At 33.1% G+C, this 23,720-nt stretch overlaps 2 protein-coding genes across 2 annotated transcripts; both read right to left on the bottom strand.

Moving 5' to 3' along the window:
• Window positions 1-8,458: 8,458 nt before the first annotated feature.
• Window positions 8,459-9,397, bottom strand: LOC105709327 (olfactory receptor 8H2). Its single transcript, XM_012441201.3, has one exon. The coding sequence runs from the start codon at window positions 9,395-9,397 to the stop codon at window positions 8,459-8,461; it is 939 nt and encodes a 312-aa protein (XP_012296624.2).
• Window positions 9,398-15,654: 6,257 nt separating this feature from the next.
• Window positions 15,655-16,587, bottom strand: LOC105709329 (olfactory receptor 8I2). The gene has a single exon (XM_012441203.2). The coding sequence runs from the start codon at window positions 16,585-16,587 to the stop codon at window positions 15,655-15,657; it is 933 nt and encodes a 310-aa protein (XP_012296626.2).
• Between the last annotated feature and the right edge of the window lie 7,133 nt (window positions 16,588-23,720).

The following is a 23,720-nucleotide window of genomic DNA, read 5'->3' as shown; positions in this document are numbered from 1 at the left end:
TTTTTTTTTTAAAGAAAGTATTACTTTTTTTTAAAAAAAAATTCAATGTTTATAGTAATTAAATGATTCACTATAAATTTATCATATGTATATACACAGATATAGACTGATGAGGGTTTATCTACCACTATTGATATTGCAAATTTAAAAGGAGGTTTATTAAAATGTTATTTGTTAAAGGAAATGAGAATTTAGAACTAGGAAGGAGAGAATTCTTACACTGGTAAGTCAAAAGGATATTATTTCCTGCCACATAATATGATGTGAGAGGGTGGGATCAAAGATGACATCCAGGATGAAAACTTAAAGTGACGATAAGGGTGGCGTAGATGGAAAAACAAAATGTAAGAGGTGGAAAATAGAGGTGGAGAAATGAAGACATTGTGGTATAACGTGTCCTGTGCTGTACCTTTGATGCATTCGTTGCATAAATACCTATTAAGGACCATGTACAGTCAGAAAAACACAATGCAAGAGTATCATGTTGCAGTGAGAAGAACTATGACAGAAGACTGTATAGAATTTCTGTATTGTGACTTGGGCCATGGAGAGTAGGAAAGAATCAGAAACCAACATATCAAACATAGAAAACTCCCTTAAAGCCTAGTTTCTTCTGATGATCACTAGAGACCAGCACTGTTCTTTGTGACCTACTTATAACTGTAGAGATCAACCACAGAGCTCTTGAATATACAACAATTAAATTAAAAATAAATTTGGCAAAAGAAATAAAATATCTCTACAATGTAAACTTTAAAACATTGATGAAAGAAATTGAAAAGGACACAAGAAAATCGAAAGATACCCCATGTTCATGGATTGAAATAATCAATTATTATTAACAGGTCCATACAATCCAACACAATCTACAGACTAAAAGCAATTCCTATCAAAATACCAATGCCAGTCTTCACAGAGAGAGAAAAAAATCCAAAAATTTATACACCAATGTGCATATCTTGCCTCCCACCATTTTGCTTGATATCCTGCTTACCCCCCAAAATTTGGAAACACATTTACATTTATCCACAGAACTGTCTTACTTTTCCTAAAGAAACATCCCCACATTCCAGAAGTACCAAATAAATATTTACTGAAATCCATATCATGAATTTTCTGTCTGCTAATAATAATCATTATCTTATGTGCAGTAGGAGTGAGACAAGGTTTAGAGACAAAGATTTTTCTGCAGGAGGACTTGCCATGTGGATTCAGCTTGTGAGTTGTATGTCAATTATCTTTTTTCTTGGAAATAAATTCATTTGCTCATTAAAAAAATGATGGAGGAAACATGAATACTTTTTCTCTGAGCAATCTGGGTTTTTAGGTTTCTGTTATGTTTCAGTCATTATATCCAAAATGTTTGGGAATTTCTTGTACAAAAAAATATTTTAACCTTCAATGCACATGCTGCTCAGTTAGGCTGCTCCCTCACCTTCATGACCACAGAGTGCTTGCTCCTAGCTTTCATGGCCCATGATCAATACCTGGCCATTTGTAGCCCTCCCTTGTATATGGTCACCACGTCCCCAGAGTCTGCATTCAGCTTGTGTCTGTCTCCTATAGCTGTAACTTCCTCATGACACTTTCACACTATTGTCAACTTTTGCCTCTATTATTGCCCCTCTGTATCATTGATGTTCTACAGAAGCCTGTTCTTTATGTACTTAATGTTCAGAAAATTCTCTTGACACAGGATGGCCTCTGTCTTCTACACAGCATTCATTTCCATGTAGATCCCCTTGATCTACAGCCTCAGGAACAAGGATGTGAAGGATGCCTTGAGAAAAATCATCATCAACAGAAACCAGGCATTTTTTTTATTCATAAAGTAAAAAAACAAGCTTGAAAAAACAAAAGAGTACATTCCTTATGATCTGTTTTCTCCCTGTTAATAAAATTCATATTGATCTTAGTTGTCAACCAATAAAGATCTGCTCACTGTAAAGTGAAATAATTCTCCGTGTCCTTTGTAAGCAAAGAATTACAATTACATGCAGAAGGTACCACACAACTTACATCAAATGCTATTGCTCACATAAAAATATGTGTATTTTAAAAACTGATTATCTCATCTGATAGCTAAACAACTACATACCTGTCAAGAATACATAGAAGTAAAGGCATCCAGAACAACAAGTTTAAAGATTATTGGACTGCTTTAATAATATATTTATAAGAGTAGCTTAACAATTCAAATAATATATTCCAAAGTAAGTTGAATATTTCCCAATTAAATTACAATAAAGTTTAAATGAGTGATTTTGACTAGAAGTGAGGTTTTTCACTAGAAAAATGTTTTCACTGAAAACATTTGGCAATGTCTGCAAATATTGTTGATTTCATGGTGATGAGGTGGTGTGAACAAAGGTTACTACTATCTACAGGGTAGATTTTACTTAAGCTGCAAAATAATCTAATCTTCACAAGACAGCCCCTTGCATACACACACACACACACACACACAAAACTTAGTCCAAAATGTTAATAGTGCCAATTCTGAGAAAGCCTACCTAAACAATTGTTGTTTAATATTATTTGATTAATAATTATTTCATTGATTTTAATCAGCTCAAGCTGGAGGACAGTGCTGCTCAATTCTTCTATAATATTGCCATTTTCTTCTTTATTTGAGCTCTCAATTATTAACACTGATATTAAAATTAAAAGTTAAATTATGGTTTTATCTTTCTTATCTGTCAGTTTTGACATCAAATATTCTGGGGCTTTCTGTCATTAGTGCGCAAATTTATGTTTTTACTTTTATAGTTTTTAACTTTCATTTTAGGTTCAGTGGTTTTTTTATATACATCAACTGGATGTCACTGAGGTTTGGTGTACAGAGTATTTTGTCACCTAGATAATAAGTATAGTGCTTGATTGATACCATTCTCTCCTCACCCTTCTTGTACACTACACCCTCAAGTCGGTCCCAATGTCTGTTGTTCTCTTCTTTGTGTTCACATGTACCCAGGATTTAGCTCCACTTACAAGAGAGAACATGTGGTATTCAGTTTTCTATTACTGTGTTAGTTCAGTTAGAATAATACCCTCCAGCTCCATCCATGTTCCTGCAAAAGATATGATCTTGTTCTTTTTTATGGCTGCATGGATTCCATGGTGTATATGCATCACATTTACTTTGTCAGTCTGTCATGGATGGGCAGTTAGGTTGATTACATGCTTTTTGCTACTGTGAATAGTGCTACAACGAACATTCACAGGCATGTGTTTTTATAATAGAATAATTTATATTCCTTTGAGTATACAACCGGTAATGGGATTGCTGGGTCAAACTGTAGGTCTATTTTTAGGTTTTTGAGGAATCACCACACTGCTTTCCACAATGATTGAACCAGCAGTGTATAAGTATTCCATGCCCTCACCAGCACCTGTTATTATTTTGATTTTTTTAATAATAGCTATTCTCACTTGTAAGTGAGAACATGTGGTATGTGGTTTTCTGTTCCTGGATTAGTTTGCTAAGGATAGGGAGCTAAATGAGAAGAACACATGGGCACAAAGAAGGGAACAACATACACTGGAGCCTATCAGAGTGTGGAGGCTGGGAGGAGGGAGAGCATTAGGAAAAATAGCTAATGGGTACTAGGCTTAATACCTGGGTGATAAAACAATCTCTATGACAAACCCCCATGACACAAATTTACCTACATAACAAACCTGCACATGTACCCCTGAATTAAATGCTAAAGTAATAATAGTACCATTCTCACTGGTGTGAGATGTTATCTCCTTGTAGTTTTGATTTGCATACCTCCAATGATCAGTGATATTGAGCTTTTATTCATATGCTTATTGGCCGCATTTATGTCTTTTTTTGAAAAGCGTCTGCTCATGTCCTTCGTCTACTTTTTAATGGTTTTTTTTTTTTCTTGAAAATTTGTTTAAGCTTCTTATAGATGCTGGATATTAGATCTTTGTCAGTTGCATAGATGGCAAACATTTTCTCCCAGTTTGTAGGTTGTCTATTTACTCTGTTGATAGTATCTTTTGCTATGCAGAAGCTCTTTACCTTAATTAGCTCCTTTGTTAATTTTTGCTTTTGTTTTGATTGCTTTTGGTGTCTTCATCATGAAATTTTTACCCACTCCTATGCCCAGAATAGTATTACCTAGGTTGTCTTATGGGGTTTTTTAAACAGTTTTCGGTTTACATTTAAGTCATTAATCTACCTTGAGTTGAATTTTCTTAGAAGTAGCTTGCCCATAGATAGAGGTACGGCACACTGCACCCTCTTCACTGTGCACGGCCCACCTCCACGGCTCAGTGACCTAATGGGGATGGACCCCTTACCGCACACAGCCCACTTCCTTGCCTCGATGACCTAAAGGGGATGGACCCCTGGCTGCGCTCAAGTTAATAAAACTTTACATAACTCAGCTCAATTACTTTTCTCTCAAAAATACTATTTGATTTATCCTATCCCCATGGGGCCTCTCTTTCTTATCACTTAATCATTTTTATTATTTTTGTTGTATTTGATTAGTATTTAGATCCACCAGTAGAGTGACATTGCAACTTCATGAAGATAGGTGTTGTGTCTATTTGACATTAGAATTATATCCCCAGGGTATAAAAGAGCAGATAGAAAATATAGTTTATCAACAAAAATATTTACTGACTAAATTGTGAGTTAATAAATGAGTTAGATCTGTTCTTACATGCTTAGATTGTTCAATGGGCTAGATTTTGTTCTTTTCTGTTTGTTCACTATCCTCATAGTCTATATCTTCTGCCCCTTTGCAGATGTTTTGCTACTCATACTCTAACCTGCCACTAGCTCACCTCTGAATTTTTGAAACGTTCAAGAAAGTTTCAGATGGGAGAAATGTTGGGGCTCAGAATACCATACTTTGAAATATGGTAGCTTGGCAAGCTGAGTGCTTTGAACCAAATCAGCCTGAAAGGGCTTCAGAATCTAGGTTTTTATTAGTTTGTTTATTTGTTTGTTTTACATTCTTCTACCTTCCTTTCTTCTGCTTCCCCTTTCCTCCCAAGGCAAGACTTAGAAACCAGAGTTTCTCTTCCCCAAGGTGGGTCATAGAAGAATTCCTTTCTTCAAAGCAAGGCAAATAAATAAATAAATAAATAAACCTAAAAATATTACTCTGACCTTCTCCTGATTTTTGCAGAGGAGCTCATCATAAAGAAATTCTATGTTGTCTGAAAGTAGACCCACATTCCAGAAGGATCCTGTCCTATTCCAAGGTAAAGGAATGCTACAGTGAGAGGCCAAAAAGAATCTGAACACAGGACTTGCTAGGTTACCCTCGTCCCCTCTACAGACTTTTGTCATCAGATTATATCCTCTTATCCAATCCCATTTCTACATAGCTGTCCATCCTTCATTGAACCTATGCATTAAACTAGACAATTTTTACTGGACCCTTGGGTTCTAATTTCTGTAGCCTCCCATGTCACATGAAACTTTTATTAAATAAATGTGTATACTTTTTCCTGTTAATCTCTTTCGTCAGTTTTATTTTCAGTCCTAGCCAGGAACTCTAGGAGACTCGAGACCGTTTCTTCCCTTACAATAGCAATAACAATTATATGCAGCTTATTAGGCATTGGACAATCGTATAAATGTTTTACCATTATTAACTCATGTAATGCTCGTAACTTCAAGAGGTTGTATAATTATCTTTTATTACAGATGATGAAATAGTGCACACAAACTTTAAATAATTTGCTCTATGCCACATGGTACTTAAGAGTAATGTGAATATTCAAACCTAATTTGCCTAGCTACAGAATTCTTTTTTAAAGCTTCTCATATATGAAGTGAAAGAATTGACTGATGTTTTTACTTAACCAGCTTAATTTTTCTGCCTCCAGGCAACACTTTTGGAAATACTAGGAGTTTTCATACAGTCAATGACAAAAATAAGAGAGCAAAACAATGCACTTAAAATATTAGATAAATGGTTTATACAAAACTTGCTAATTTATTCTATTCATTGGGATGTAAATCATTTACAGGTTTGAGGCTTCAGTGATCAATAAGATAAAGATCAAAAAGAAAGGAATAAAGAAAAGAGAGAAAAAATGGAAAAAACAGAAGCAAAGAAATAAACAATGTAAGAAAAGAGTAGATGTGATGAGTTATATCTGGATGGATTATGAGATTCCATTACCTTTCAAGGTGCAGAATGAGATACTGCACAGGTAAATGTGGATTTACCCAGAGGGGCCATATTCGAGATAATATCAATGGACAGGATTTAAAGTGTATATAGAGCTTTTATTTCCACATAAGCTGTAGAAAATTACAAATAACCTACTCCCACCCTATTTAAAACAATGCAGTTAATCTATAAAAGCACAAGTTTTGTGAGCCTATCTTGGAGCTAAGGCTGCATTTATTTAAATAATCTCAATTCCAAGCAGAGAGAAGACCCTTCCAAGAGGAAATGGGACAGATGAACTGTTTCAGTTTTGGCAAAGGGTGAGAGAAAGATGAGGCCATCATATAGGTGTGTAAGAATAAATCAGCTATATACATTCAGAATGTAGCCAGAAAAAATAAAATATAATTATACAAAGAAAACAAATGTCACAAGATTAAAAAAGTATAGCTTGAATGTAAACAATCTATCCAGTAACTGTTTCAAAAGTTTAAACAAAAAAGACAAATACTTGGAAAAATGAAAACTATCTTCTAAAGCATCCTTTAAATAGCAGAAGAAAACAAAACTGAATCCAGAATATGTAAGAGAAAAATTTAAAAATAAAAGACATTCTAGCACTCTACCTGACTAAAGTTTATGGGGTATCACATCTGAATTCATTGTCAATTCTTTGCTTTACAACTTTTCCGTATTAAGAAATGTAAAATCAATGAATAAAGCACTTAATTCAAGGAATTATTTTTAAAACCAAAATAAACTTGTAGAAATCAGGAGAAATGCAATGTTTTTTAAATAAAAAGCAGGATTTTAACAAAGAAACAGTTTGACACTTACAGAAATCCAGTTTTCAAATGTTTAGCACACAAAACAGCTATCAGTACATGTAGATTTTTTTTATTATTCAAATTTTTATTATAATACACAATGTGAGAAATGAACTTTTAAATCAACTGATTTGTATGGAAAATTACATGGCAAATAAATTAGACCCATGTTAAAAGAGAAGGTCAGCTAAATGTCCAAACTTAAGGATATAATGGGCACTGATAAACAGGTTAGATTCCAGAGTCTTCTTTAAGAGGCTTTCTTTCAAACACAATTTTTAGCTTGGTGAGTTTGTATTTCAAGTCCAAAACATTGTGAAATGAGTCTTGATTTTTGCCCGTGTACAAAGAAAAAATAAATATTAGAGTTGTCGATGACAGAGATTATCAAATGTTAAACTTGTAAATGGATACAGAAAGGTGAAAATCAGTACCTGGAAAGTGACAGAAATTTTGTTTATATGTGTTATATATATGCACATATTCAAAACCATTGATTTAGAAGAACATGCACAAAACTCAATATTTGTTTTTCTTAAACTGAAAACGAGTTTATTAGAGAAGTAAAGAAATAACAGAATGGCTACTCCACAGGAAGAGCAGCCAAAACTCAATATTTGTAGAGGATTTCTATTTTCTTTAATATTTTATAGTATTTTTCAAATTTCCTCCAACATTATATTAATATATGCTATCTTTCCGCAACTTAATTCTACTGAAATATTTTATTTCCAAAATCAAAAATTCTGAACTGCTGATATATTTTTTTCTTTTTGGTTGCTTGTGTTCTGTCAATTAAATTAACCAAAAGTAATTTGTAAAACACAAGTTAAAATTCTTGAAAAAAGGCATTGTGTAGGAATGTAAGTCTTCTAATGATAATGGGCAACATTAATTATGATTGCCTTAAATACTCTACAACTACCCTCTGATCAGATTTGGAGTTATCATTTATCTTGTGCACTTAGGAAAAGGAGCTGTGACATCTTACGGGTTATACAGCTAAAAACGTAGCATGTTTAGAATCTAACTCTTAGAAAATTTTATTCCAAAATAAGTACTTCTACCCACTCTGCTATAATTCTTCCCCATATAATAAATGGAATAACATCTAAAACTATTATCATTGTGTCCCAAACAGTTTTTTTCATAACAAATTTGTCTACAATTGAAATATACATAAGAACTTGAATAATATACGTTTAAATGACAATCATATTTTCTTATCTTCCACATCAGTTGCTTTAAAAACATATATTTAGAATGTAAATATGATACATATATTATGATTTCTACCATTTGGATTTCTAAAAACATATGCCTGGAAATGTTCAAAATCATGTTTAATTAAACAAAAAGTAGCACAACAGAAATGCAAATAAATTAAGGGATTCAATTGTTTTTATAGAGAGACCAAGAAAATACCCAAATAGGAATGAAAGAAAAAATGAGTGTAAATGTTCAGCATTCCTGCTATTTTAATTACCTGGAGTACTCTCTTCTCTGCATGACTCTAATGAAAGCATTTTTCACTTCTTTGTTTCTAAGACTATAAATGAGTGGATTCAGCATGGGAATCACAATAGTATAAAACACAGAAGCCGCTTGATCCCTTCCCAAGGAATAAGACTTTCTTGGTTTTAAATAAGTAAAAATCAGAGTGCCATAAAAGATGGTGACTCCCAAGAGATGAGAGGCACAAGTAGAGAAAGCTTTCTGCTTTCCTGAAGTGGAATTAATTTTCAGGATAGCAGAGAGAATGAACACATAGGATGCAGATATTGTGATAAGGGATGCCATCAGGGTGGAACCAGCGATAATAAATATCAGAATTTCAGTGTTGTATGTGTTAGTGCAGGACAGAGATAAAATTGGGGACGTGTCACAGAAAAAGTGATGAATTACGTTTGACTTGCAGAAATGCAGTCTGCTCATGCAAACCACGTTGACAAAGGAGTCAATAAAGCCAATCATATAGGGCCCAGTGATGAGAGTGTGGCAGAGCCTTTTGGACATAATAACTGGGTAGTGTAGAGGACAGCAGATAGCTACATAGCGATCATAGGCCATTGAGGAGAGAAGATAACACTCAGCAGTTCCCAAGAAGACAAAAAAGAACATCTGGGTAAAGCAGCCCCTGAAGGAAATATAGTTGGAAGTCAGTAAGTTTGCTAAGGTTTTAGGTGTGATGACAGTTGAGTAACTGAGGTCAATAAATGACAGGTGAGTGAGGAAGAAATACATGGGAGTGTGAAGCTGGAGGTCCAGGCGGATTATCAATATCATCCTCACATTCCCCAGCAAAGTAATTAGATATATCAGGAGAAATACTATAAAGAGAGCCAGCTGGATCTCTTCAGAATCCGTCAGTCCCGTTAGGATGAAGTCAGGCACATTCGTGTTATTCCTTCTACTCATCATGCTCAACTGCTTTAAACTGCTGAGAAACCAAAGTTGATACTTAACAGGAATGACTTTAAAGGGTTCTGTTTATATGAATGTCCTAGCATTTAATAATTAGTTTAGCATTCTATAAATTGATAAGACATTTATAGAATATGACTAAATAAACTAATTTTATTGCCAATATAGATATAAGTAGAAATTAACATTTGCATGTTATAATAAAATGTACCATGTTGCATAATAATAAACCTGACATCGTTTTGAATGCCTTCCTTTATTAAGACATTTAATCCACCTGAAAATATTTCACCATAGATACTATTAACCACATATTTTAGGTGAGAAAAAAAGAGTATGGAAAGTTTGAGTAACTTATCTGAAGTCAGATCAATTAAATGTTGAGACTGATTCTTCTAAGATGTATTAACTTCAGAGAGAAGGCTTATATACTATACCCTTGTTTATAAATAATTTCAGAAAACTTGAGAGAAGAGCTAGATATGTAATAAAAAATGAAACAGTTTTATTATATCATTTACTTCTCTTTTGTTTCCAATATTATTTAATACTAATTTTCAATAAATTTCACCCTTGTGGATTTTGGTACACTATATTAAAATTATAGATGATATATAAGTATAAATTTATAAAATATGTGATGTTTTCCTGACTTAACTAATCAAAATCTAATTTCTTCTAAGAATTGTCTTTTTAAAATATGTACTTTTCTTGTAGGCTCTAATTCCATCAATTCTATATTTGTTACAACCTCTGACAGTACTTAGGGTAAAGACTAAATGATATGTGTATGTATTAATATATTATTCTGATAAAGTCCCCATTTTATTTTATCTGAAATAAAATCTGAATCAAAATCTTCCAATTTTGAGAATAATACTTACTGTGTGTGAGTCAAAATTGGTGAAAAAGTTTTCCTCTTATATTATCTGGAAATTTGTCAATCTCAAATTTTTGTTATTAAATAAAATATGAAAACTGTTTAAGGTGATGAAATTTTTCATAATATCTGTTTTCCTTAAGGTAAGTTGTCTTTACATTTTTGTGCATTTATTATGTTTTATTCTGAGTTAAAAAAGATCAACCTAGAAATTTTGTTTAGGTCCTGGTAAAATGGAAAGATTAACAAGAAGTCATGTATCAAAGAATACTGGCAGTGACTGTGACCATAAGACTATTCCTTCCCTCACTCTGATAATTCCAGAGGACCTCATATACCAGAGGCTGAGGATAATGCACCTTTCAGTAATCCCTGGGGACCATTTGCCAAGGAAGATTGCTAGGCATGTTTCCAAGGACAAAAGTTCAAGCACTAAATGCAGGCATGTTGCATTTTGCTCAAAGTTTTCCCTTTCTACCTTAGAATACACAAATGAAGGAAATTATGGCTTGGTCTTTTCATGTGATGCTCACAATTTTTTACAGGGGTGGTGGAGAAGCCATTTCCATAAAAATACTCTATGACTGACACCATCAAAGATGGAATAAATGTATTTTTCACAAGTTTTTTATATTTAAAACTATGATACTATCATAGAAGTAAAACATGTTAATTAGAAAAGAATCAGAATATAACAAAATTCAAAAAAGTAAATGAAAACAATTCAAAACTGTCATTAACATTTTGTTAACGTATTTTTCCTAATTATTTTTCTTTGGGCATTTAATGCTTATTTGTACATGTGCTTATAGATTGCATGACAATTATTGTACTGTATATTTAGTGTCTTTTCCTCATTTAATAACCAAAATTGTATGCTCTGCCACGAGCTATGTTATATTAGCCTTTTATAAACTGCACAATTTTATGGTTCATATATTAGTTAGTGCCCCATAACTTACTAAATTAATGAAGCATTCACCAGCTGATAAATACATGTTTTGAAGCATTACCACATCATGGCGCCGGTTATTCATTCTGGTGTGGTAGTGTCACCTAATTCATCTACATAAAGCATTTGTGTAATATGTTTTGTTATTTCCATGTGCTTATAAAAAGTTTATAACACAAAAGTGAGAACAGAAAGGCAAAATCAGGACTGGGCGTGGTGAGTCACGCCTGTAATCCTAGCTCTTTGGGAGGCCGAGATGGGCAGATCACATGTGGTCAGGAGTTTGAGACCAGCGTGATGAACATGGTGAAACCTCGTCTCTACTAAAAATACAAAATTATCCCGGCATGGTGGCACAGGCCTGTAATCCCAGCTACTTGGGAGGCTGAGGCAGAGCTGCTTGAACCCGGGAGGTGGAGGTTGCAGTTAGCCAAGATTGTGCCATTGCACTCCAGCCTGGGCAACAAGAGCGAACCTCCATATCAAAAAAAAGAAAAGAAAAGAAAAGAAAAAAAGCCAAAATCAGCCCTGAGACTAACAAACATTTTATAATTAATTTAGTAGACAAAACTTACTTCCTCTGTATATAATCAGGTCACGTTATTTTCTTAAATATGAGTTAGATATTAAAATAAGGAAGAGCTGAAATATTCAACTGAGAATTATTTGCCCAAGATAAGGAAGTAAAGGAAGAATCTGAAACAATATACAATGTGAATAAGAGTAAAATAATAAAATTAATCTTAAGTCATGAGAATAAAATCAATTTCATATAAATTTAAAAGTGAGTCTAGAAGGAAGTGTACCAATAATGCAGAATTTCAGGAGATAATCTGTTGGTAGGTATAAGCCGCTACATTGTATGTATTCATTGTACCTTTGATGAGCTTTGAAAAGGGCGATTGTATTCATAAGAAATTTAGAGATCCTGAGACAGGTTGATTTGAAGATTTAAAAGCCAGCATCACACTCTTTAACAATAGACAACGTTAGGGTTTAAACCAAATAAGAGGTAAAAGGCAGCTAGCTATGTGGTTATGACTGCTCATAACCTGAATAGACTTGGTGATTGCAAAATCTCTGTGAGCAAGGGGTTAACATTGAAAACCATTTTGTTCAGTTTCAGAGTTGTTTACAACGGCAGGAAAATTATTTTGCCATTTATTAAGTCATTGCAGAAACCTAATTCTGATCAGATATTTTATTTTATTTATTTATTTATTTTTATTATACTTTAAGTTCTGGGGTACATGTGCAGAATGTGTAGGTTTGTTACATAGGTATACACGTGTCATGGTGGTTTGCTGCATCCATCCCCCTGTCATCTACATCAAGTATTTCTCCTAATGTTAGCCCTCCCCAATCCTCCCACCCCCTGCTATCCCTCTCTTAGCTGCCCCCACCCCTCAACAAGCCCTGGTGTGTGATGTTCCCTGCCCTGTGTCCATGTGTTCTCATTGTTCAACATCCATTTATGACTGAGAACATGTGGTATTTGGTTTACTGTTCTTGTGTCAGTTTGCTGAGAATGATGGTTTCTAGCTTCATCCATGTCCCTACAAAGGACATGAACTCATCCTTTTTTATGGCTGCATAGTATTCTATGGTATATATGTGCCACATTTCCTTTATCCTGTCATTCAATCTAAATGGAGAAATAGTGTAATGTAATGTAATAATGTAATGTTCTAGGTAATTATATTTTTGACTGATTTATTTATTTAGAGACAGAGGCCTGCTTTGTTGCCCAGGCTGGAGTGCCGTTGGGCTATCTCAGTTCATTGTAACATGCACCTACTGGGCTCAAGTGATCCTTCTGTCTCATCCTCCCAAGTATCTGGGACTACAGGTGCTCTCCACCAGGCTTGGCTAATTTTTTGTATTCTTTGTAGAGATGGGGTCTCACTGTGTAGTCCAGGCTTGTCTCGAACTCCTGGGCTCAAGCAATTTTCCTGCCTCGGCCTCCCAAAAGTGCTGGGATTACAGGTGTGAGCCACGATGCCCGGCCTTAGGCCATTATATTTTAAACTATGTTACCTATGCCTCTTCTATTCTCTCTCTCTCACTCTCTCTCTCTTATGGATTATGTTTACTATTTTTTTTCATCTTTGGCTCAATTAAAAAAATTACTTTTTTGATAGATTTTGCTCAAATACTTATTAACTTGCTTTTTCATTAGTTATTTTAGTTATTTTTATTTTAACATTTTATTGCCCCTCCTTTATCAGATTGGATTCATTATTTTTTCTCTAGCACCTAGTAAAAGTATTTTTTATGGTTACTTGTTTAATAATACCAGAAGTTAGTATTTGCATTATTCATCCAGATGTCACTTTTCACCTATATACATAGTGATCTGAATTATTCCTATTATGGCTTATTATATAAATATTCTAACATTAAATTTTTCACTTTTTTATTTGACTAAGATTAGCCTCAGCTATGCTTAGTCTTTAAGTTATTAAAATCATAGTAAAATTATGATGCTAATTTTTTTAAATTTTGAGTTCAGATTATTTTTACGTTATAAATATTTATTTATCTATTTATTTATTTGGAGTCTTGCTCTGTTGCCCAGGCTGAAGTGCAGTGGCACAATCTTGACTCACTGCAATCTCTGCCTCCTAGATTCAAACAGTTCTCCTGCCTCAGCCTCCCAAGTAGCTGGGGCTACAACCACGCCCACCATGTCCAGCAAATTTCTGCATTTTTTTTTTTTTTTTTTTGAGACGGAGTTTCGCTCTTGTTACCCAGGCTGGAGTGCAATGGCGCGATATCAGCTCATGGCAACCTCCGCCTCCTGGGTTCAGGCAATTCTCCTGCCTCAGCCTCCTGAGTAGCTGGGATTACAGGCACATGCCACCATGCCCAGCTAATTTTTTGTATTTTCAGTAGAGACGGGGTTTCACCATGTTGACCAGGATGGTCTCGATCTCTTGACCTTGTGATCCACCCGCCTCGGCCTCCCAAAGTGCTGGGATTACAGGCGTGAGCCACTGCGCCTGGCCTGTATTTTTTTTTAATAGAGATGGGGTTTTACCATGTAGGCCAGGCTGTTCTCAAACTCCTGACCTCAACTGATCTGCCTGCCTGGCCTCCCAAAATGCTGGGGTTACAGGCATGAGCCACCATGTCCAGGCTGTATCTGTTGTCTTTAGCTATTAATTTTAGTTATTTTTTTCTACCAATCCTCCTATTCCCCTATTTTAAAAAGCAAATATCTGTGCAAATTCCTAGCCATGCTGCACTAGTTACTCCAAGTAACAGATAATTTGAATTTATTTTAAATGGACTTTTAATCTTAATATATGGCTATGAGAGTGAGTCAGAATCTCTGATATCAAAATCAATTTTATTGAATTTATTTTACTTTCATTGACTAATTTGTTTCTTCAGAATTTTTTGAAATACTTATTGATATAAAAATTGTTTTAAAAACAGTTTTTAAAAATTTTTCATATCAAGATTTTTCTTAAAGTTGGAGAAATAGAACACAAAATCAAGAAATACAAATGGCTGACAGGCACATTACAAGGGCACACTCTTTTAACAGATGGAACCAAAACTAAGTATGTTTATTTTGAAGCCTGATACATTAAACATATTTTAAATTGAGTGCCTTTGCTCAGCTATTAAAAAGGAAAGGAGACATCTGGACTATTTCACACAGTAGGTTATCGCCTAGGACTTAGTTTCAAAGAATACAATTAATCATCTGATATGGTAAAGATCAAGAGTTCTGGGAGAGTGAAGCAGAAGGAATGAGTGGCGAAAAGGCAAGGCTTATCCTGGAAAGACCTGTGTTACAGGATCTAGAGGGAAGGTGCACACAGAGTAGCTAGGAGAGAGAATGATGGGAGATATGAATATGCCAGGGGAAATTGAGAGAAGCATATTGAGAAGAGTGTATATGGACATTTAGGCACAATTTTGGGTATATAAAATGTATTATTATATGTTATGATGAGCAAACAAAAATAGGGTATGGTTTTGCTCCTAGAAACAGACTAGCAATAAAACAAAGTAACATTAAAAGAGAAAATTGACACATAATTTTATTAATGCTAAGCAAATAAGAATATTTGAAATTATCCATAGAAAATATACACTCAATACAATCAAAAGTAAAAATACATCCATTAGAATCAGGATAAATGTAATAAAGTGTAAAAGCCATGATACTTCATACACTTGTAAAAATGATCATTTTATTCAGAAAGTATGAATGTGTAGTGCTAAGGTGAATTTCCATTCCCCTCTGAAGTTTCAAGTAAAATAATGATTCAATTCACAAACTTCAACACTTTAAGTCCTCCTTTAGTTTGTGTTATTCTTTTTGAGGTTACTCTACTATTTTCCTAGTTATTGGTGTAATTGAATTCCTGAAGCCATCCAGGTTTAATTGTAATGTACATAGATTTCCTATGGAAAAAGTTTTCTATGTGTAACTCTCAGAATAGCATTTTTCACATCTTTGTTCCTCAAACTATAAATGAGTGGATTCAGCATGGGAATAACAATTGTATAGAATACAGATGCCACCTGTGCCTGGGTCAGTGATAGTATGTTATCAGGTTGCAAATAAGTGAAAATCAGAGACCCGTAAAAGATAGTTACACCCGTCAGGTGAGATGCGCAAGTGGAGAAGGCCTTCTGCCTGCCTGCTGCCGACTGGATCCTCAGGATGGCTGAGATGATGGCGATGTAAGTGACGGTGATGATAAGGAGAGAGCTAGGAAGAGTGAATCCGGCTAAGACAAAGATCACCATTTCTGTGCTGGATGCATCTACACAGGACAGTGCCAAAAGAGCTGTGGTGTCACAGAAAAAATGATTGATGCTGGAATCACAGAATGCCAAACTGCTTATCACACAGACGGATATCAGGGAATTTGTGAAACCTATCACATAGGGCATTACTCCCAGCCAGTTGCATACTTTCTGGGACATGACTACTGAATACAATAAGGGATTGCAGATTGCTACATAGCGATCGTAGGCCATTGATCCCAGAAGGAAACACTCACTGCTCACTAATCCAACAAAAAAGTACATTTGAACAAAGCAGGCAACAAAGGAGATGGATCTCGGATTGGATTGGAAATTCAACAATGCCTTAGGTGTTACAGTAGAGGAGTAAAATATGTCAATGAATGCTAAATTGCTCAGGAAAAAGTACATAGGGGTATGAAGCCGAGAATCAATTCTGATTAACATGATCAGTCCCAGGTTTCCCAAAACAGTGAATAGATAAATGAAAAGAAACATCAAGAAGAGACTGACTTGTAATTCAGGGTGATTTGCAAATCCAGAGAGGATGAAGACAGTCACCTCGGTGAAATTGTTGCCAGCCATTTATAACAACTCAGGTCTTTGACTTACCTGCTGAATAACAATAAGAAAAGTTAGAAAAGGATTCAAATCTAAAGGCCCTATATACAATCAGAGTTGACTTAGACTCTAATAATGAAAGAGTTGCAAATGGAAAGTAAAATTTAATAACTTCAAGTTAGTTAGAGATTTATGTATAATTTTTATTTTTTTAGAAAACTGACAAACATTAATACAAAAAGGTCCCCAAGTTCACAACTGAGTGAAATAAAAAATATGTGTCTGGAAGGACGTGTAGAAATTCCTTCTGAGATGTATGATTCTCTAACCCTGTCTGTCACTGGGTCTGGCAATTTAGGTAATGAAATTAATTGTATCTAACAAATATAGCAAATTAATGAAATTAATTGTATCCAAAGAATATAGCAACTTATCTAATGAAATTAATTTGTATTTAATAAATATAGCAATTTATCTAACAAAATTAATTGTATTTAATGAATAGAGCAATTTATCTAATAAAAAATTTAATGTGATAAGACCAAATGAGGAATTTCATCTATAACATAGTTGAAATTCTCTCACGTGTGTTTGTTTATACAACATGATTGTTCCAAATATAAAACACATATTTATCTATGACATCAGGTGCGAGCCAATTCATTGCTGAATAGCAGTTTTTAAGACAATGATATAAATGTTAAAAACAGTAAAACAAACTTGATTTGTTACATTTAAAAATAAGAATTAAATTATAAGGTGAGCTCGCCAGAAACTAAAGAACTTAATTGCCTAATTCATTTAACATAAATATATTACAAATAGATGCAATTGAAACTAGCCTGCCATGCACAGTTAAATCACCTTTGTTTAGACATTTAGCACTCTCCTTGAGTAACCTAAATGGACTTGACAATAATAATTATCAATAATACTAATATAATATATTGTTATTATATCAAATCTAATTAATCATTTAATGTGTTCCATAGTTACAAATGTTCCTATTTATCCATTCATTTACTTGACAAGCATTTATTCAATGAAAGCATTTTGTCTTGCCCATGTTGAAGGGCATTTTTCTTAAATCCTACTATAAGAGGCAAACATTAAAAAAATAACAAGTTTCTCAATGCGAGGAACATGCAAACTATACTCACAGACAGACAGTCACACAAATTTTAGGAAAAAGAAAATGAGAAAATTAGATGTACCTGGGATTCAGTCTTCCAGAGGAAACATCCTATGTTTCAGCTATCTTCCATTTATTTTCAGATTTGTTATATTTGCCTCATCTGCAATTCTGAATACCATGAATTGTCAGTATAACGACTTGGATCTGTTGTTGTCGCTGTTGTTATTGTTACTTAGCATAGAGATCTATTTCCTATATAATAGAACCTAAATATTATGATGTTGATGAAAAAATAGTGGTTTTGATGAGCATACTGGGTATTGTATATATTACCTTCCATGAATAGGATAGAAATAAGAGCCAAATTGACCTCTTGTTAACTTGTTTTTTATGCACATGCTTAAGAATTAAAAATTTGTATTTTTTGCTCAAGCCTGGATTCCTATTTAGAATTAGTTTTTGTCTTAGTGTGTTTCTAAAGTAATCCCACAACACAAGATTTTCTTCTGAAAGCTGGTGTGTTAAGCAGTATTCTTATACTTGCAATTCTTCCTCAAAAAGCTTAAACTCACCTAATAAAGAGTTTGGTCAATTAGCATCTTTGATCTCTTGAGATTCGTATTTGAATTTTACTCCAGGGTCTATTCTTAATTTGCCTGGGGTATATCTCTAATGGAAGTGTTAGGAAATATATATTCCTCATTTTTCAATGAGAGCAGACATTGAAAAATTCAATTGATGTCGTTTTAAAAATCATGTTATTTTCATTTTATTGGTAGATATGTATATGAAAAATTAAGTTATTATGAAAATAAAGGGGACATATGATGTTAGGGAATCTCAGATAACCACTGCATTTGTCTGTTTCCCAGATAACCCTCCCATGAAACAGAAGTAAGCTTTCCTACTCACAGACTTAATGATATTAATAGGTATTGAACTTATATTACCATCTATGTCAACAAACACGAATGTGTTTACTTTTAACTCAGGCATTTAATTATTTTTAATTCTACTTGATGATATATACATAATAAGTATGCCATCTAGAAAAATCAACAAGAAACCTAAAATAAAAATCAAACTCATGCTCTCCATTTAATACTTAATGTATGAATAAATACGGTATTTCTCACAATTGCATTCACATTATTTGTTTGTTTGCTTGTTTGTTGGTTCTACATCTGCTTCCTATCCTACACTACTGTATAGATTCTGGTTTATTAGGTCTGATATTGATCCATAAAATTAAATTTTTCAAAATGCCCCACATTACATGGATTATAGTTTGACAAACATTAGCTTGGAAGGATCTCACAGAATTGTCTAATTAAATTCTTCTACTGTGATTGTTACATTCTTTTATATTACTTATATTTAAAAGGGGCTTATTTTTTAATTGACAAATAACTGTATATGTTCATGGAGTACATAATGATGTTTCAAAATATATAATGTATAGGAATCAGATCATATATATCTATCATCTAAAAAATTTATCATTTCTTTGTGTTGGAAATATTCAATATCCTCCTTCTAGCTATTTGAAACTACATAATATGTTATTGTTAACTACAGTCATTGTACAGTAGTACAGAACAATAGAACACATTCCTTTTATCTATCTGTAATTTTGTATCCTTTAACAAATCTCTCCCTAGTGTTAAATAATGAAACAAGACAGATTCCTTATGGGGAAAAAAATACATTGTTTTGTAGTAATAGAAACCATCTCTAATATTCGAGATTTAAAAAAAGAAATAAAATCTATTATAGACGTGCCATATCACTTACTGTTGATCAATATTATCAGATATTAGGACAAAATATATGGTTTGCAGTAGTCCATCATTTTCTGTGGTTTTGCTTTCTGTTGTTTCAGTTACCCTTGGTCAATCAGTCTGAAAATATTAAAAGGAAAATTTCTGGAATAGACAATTCATAGGTTTAAATGTGCTTTCTGAGTATTGTTATGATGGTTCCATTTTATTAGTAGTTATTGTTGTTAATCTTTTAATGTATCTAATTTAAAGTTAATCTATATTGCAATTATGAAAATACGGGAAAAAAAACAGTGTATATCAAGTTTGATACTATCTGAAATTTCAGATATCCACTGGGGGTCGTAGATTCTTTGAGGATAAGGAGAGACTACAGTATTTTTTTGCAACTTGAGAAAGTAAAACTTTGAAATAATTGGGTTGTACACCTGCAGTCTCAATGTTTCATCTACTCTCTTGCTTATTTGTTCAACTTAAATTGATTAAACAGCTATTAGATGGCAGGTACTATGCTTTGTGTGAAATAGGAAAAAATATCATTTCTCCTTTCACGCTAGAGTTAATTGACTCTTTGAAGATTCAAATTTATCTCAGCTATTTAATATTCTGATATTTGGTAAACTAATACATATAGTGGTCACAAATAAACAGTTGGTATAGGGGCTATTGTTGACCAAATTACAGGATAGTCATTTACTAACTACTTGATTAATTGAATTTACATTTTTCTATACATTTATTTTGATTTCTGTCAATCAACTCTTTTTTAACTTTTCCTTAAATATATTTAGACCTACAGATTTTCTATAAACACTTCTTCTAGCTTTACTAATGTTAAAATTAATCACAGTGTGAATATTAAAACTTAAGAAATTTATATTGAAACAATAATATTAGCTAAACTACAGACTTAATAATCTTACTAAATTTCCACTAAAGTCCTATTTTCTCTTCCAGGATCCAATCCAGGATGCCACGTTGTGGTTAGTGTCATGTCTCCTTAGACTATCGGAGTCTGTTCCTGTTCTATATTCTTTCCTTTTTTTTATGACTGTGATACTTTTTTAGTACATATCAAATATTTTGTAGGAAATTCTCCAGTTGAACTTTGTCTGATGTCTTCTCCCAATGAAGTTGAGGTTTTTCATGATTGGGAAGAGTTCCAGAGAGGCAATCTGTAAACGATCCTCCACTTTTATCACAGGACACATGACACTGATAGGTGATATTACTAGTGATATTAAACTTGATGACTTAGTGTATGCCAGACTTTCTTACTATAGAATTACAATTCTTTCTTTGTACTTATTAAATATTTATTTGGAGAAAGGTAATTTAGACTATGTAAATATTTCATTACTACTGTTTTTTTTACCATTCATCAATATGTTTGTTTCTTGTAGCAATTATTACTGTACTGTTTTGGTAGAAATGTACTATTTCCCTTATTCTTCCAATATGTTGAAATCATTCTTAAAGGAAGAGTTATTACTTCTCTCCAATATATTTATTTATTCAGTCTTCTATTTAAACCAAAATATGCACTCATAATTATATAGCCTTTGTGTTATTATCCCATACTGACATCAATTATTCTGTTGCTCAAGTCATTCTAACTTTGCTAATAGAATCACCATCAAATTGGCTCCTGGGCTCTTTGTTCTTTGAACATGTCCCTGTCCTTTAAAATGCTTCTCATCATTGTTGTTTTGTTTTTATTCCTTATACTCTAGCAGCACAAAGTGTTCCAGATCATCTTGTATTTTCCTGGACTCAGCTCTAAAATTAACCACTTTTCCAAGGATTCTTGCTTTTATGAGACTATGGCATTTAGAAAAAAGGACCTGAACAATATTTTACTATTATTATGCTTGTACTCATATTTTCATTTAATAATAAATTACACATATTTTAATACTTTTACATTCTCAACACTTTATAACCATAACTTCAAAGAAAGACTTTATGCTATAGTGGAAAATGCTTATATTTGGAAAACATAATTCCGAATTTGTGTCCAGAAATGTCATTTACTTACTTTGTGACCATGTGAAAGTTTCTTAAGCTCTTAATTATCAGTGTCCATGTTTGCAAAATGACAATACTAGTACCTGCCTCATATGTCTGTGAATATTCAATTAAATTTCATATAGGAGACATTTAGAATGATGTCAAGGATATGATAAGTATTCACTTAATATCTATTCTATGTAGATAATAATATGTGACTTTATAATAATCTGTTACATTTATACATCCACATTTATTATACTGTTTTCTCCACTGTTGGGTGTCTCCATTAATTATTGTTTTAATGTGTTTTTTAATGTAAAATTGCATTAAACGCAATTGATTTACTTTCTTAGGTAAATAACTGAAAGTACTATCCTGGAATTGAAACCATGACTTTCCATAACACACTGCTGTGAGGTATTTTAGGATGGTTGGACAAATGTTTATTTCTATGAACACAGTACCTGACTAACAGTTTTGTAACTTCGTCTACATTTACTATTTATATCTTATCAAGCTCCACATTTAACAGAAATTGATAAATTAAAGATTATTTTATTAGAAATTTATTTTATAGGTATACATGAGGAAAGGATCCTCATACCTTTATTTACTATTTATACGACCATCTCTAAGTGTTATTGAAAGCCTTATTTGAAATGTAGCTTTATTTAACTGTAATATAGTTTGAAAAATCCCTAATTTATTATTATTTATCTATTTGCTTTTCAATATCAAATATGCTAGTGTGTGACAGGTAGGAAATCAATTCTATGAAATAATTAACTTTTCAATTTATTAAACAAACAAATGTTGAGCACTTACTATGTGATAATCACTTTCCTAGTAACCTTGGAACCATGGTTGAATAAGATAGATACAGTCATTTTCTTACAGAAACAAATAGATTGAAAGAGAGGTTAAAAGTGAAAACAAAAAGTTACAATTTATTTTTGCAATGCAGTGTGTAATGATAAAAGGATGAATGAAGGAGCGCAATTTTCTCAAAGACATTATTATGAAAATCTTTTGAGAGGTAAAATTCTCCTGAATTTGAGAATAATTACTATATTATAGGGCAAATACTCTAAACAAAATGACAGACGTATAGAAGGGCACAGAGAGAAGAATTTACACCATGGTGAATTGAGGAAAGCAAGTCATTTACAACAAAAGGAATCTTTAGTATGGGGTTGGAAAATGGAGAGGCCATAGAGAGGTTGTAAAATCTATAGAGACATGTAAGTAGTCCAAGAATTCTTTTTATTAAAAATACAATGTGTAGAATTACAGAAAGTATTATGACTGAAAACTTTGCTCAGAGGTAAAATTAAAGATACACTGAAGGAGAACTAGGCAGGCTGCGATGGAAGACATTAGGAGGCTCTCAACAGTTAAGACTAGAGAACATTGGAGCCTGAACAGAAATGGCAGCAATGATAGTTAACATTGAAAAATCAACTTATCTGGAGGGTTCTGGGATGCAGAATTAACAAGACCTAATCAACTAAGTATTTGAAGAAAATAAAAGAGATGAATCTATGCTTACTTCAGATATTTGGCTTTTGTAACTGAGTGAATGGAAATATTTTTTGAGCAAAATAATATAAAAATAGAAAATAGATGCACAGAATATGGTGATATTAGTTTTAGAACATTGGGTCTGAGAAAGATGAAAGACATTCAGAAAAATAACTATTTATCTTGGGTGAGATGTAAAATACCCAGATGTCCAATAAAATGTGAATATCTCCACTCAGATTTTCTTAATTATGTTTGTTAGCTTGTGGAACTAATTGGTGTTTCACAGCATGTACAGCAAAATGCTAACTAGACTGAAGTTCAGAATGCTTAGTATGTAATGAGATCTGATGAAAAAAATATTTATTCTGTCTAACACTTGGTTTTTGTCATCAGAGGAACAGATTAGGAGGTTCCCTTTAATTCTTAAGTTGTCTAATTGAAAAAAAAAAACACATGAAACCAGTAAAAAAGGCTGTTTTTAGTTTTTTCATATTCTTAAGTTAGAGTATGTTTGCTAGCCACCACGTAAAATGCTTCATTCTTGGAATGGCCTTCAGAAACCAACACACATAACCATCTATCTGATATTCAAACCTCTCCCCACAAAGTCTCACCAATTGTTCACTTTAGCTTAAGGCTTCCAAGTGATGTTTATTACTGGATCTTAGGGTAGTCTCTATTATAAAACAGCATTATATTTAATT

The sequence above is a fragment of the Aotus nancymaae genome, unplaced genomic scaffold (assembly GCF_030222135.1).
Source record: "Aotus nancymaae isolate 86718 unplaced genomic scaffold, 86718_ANA_hifiasm-v0.15.2.pri h1tg000059l, whole genome shotgun sequence".
NCBI classification, from domain to species: domain Eukaryota; kingdom Metazoa; phylum Chordata; class Mammalia; order Primates; family Aotidae; genus Aotus; species Aotus nancymaae.
Note: the sequence above shows the minus strand (reverse complement) of the source record. Positions and strands in the feature narration are given on the sequence as shown.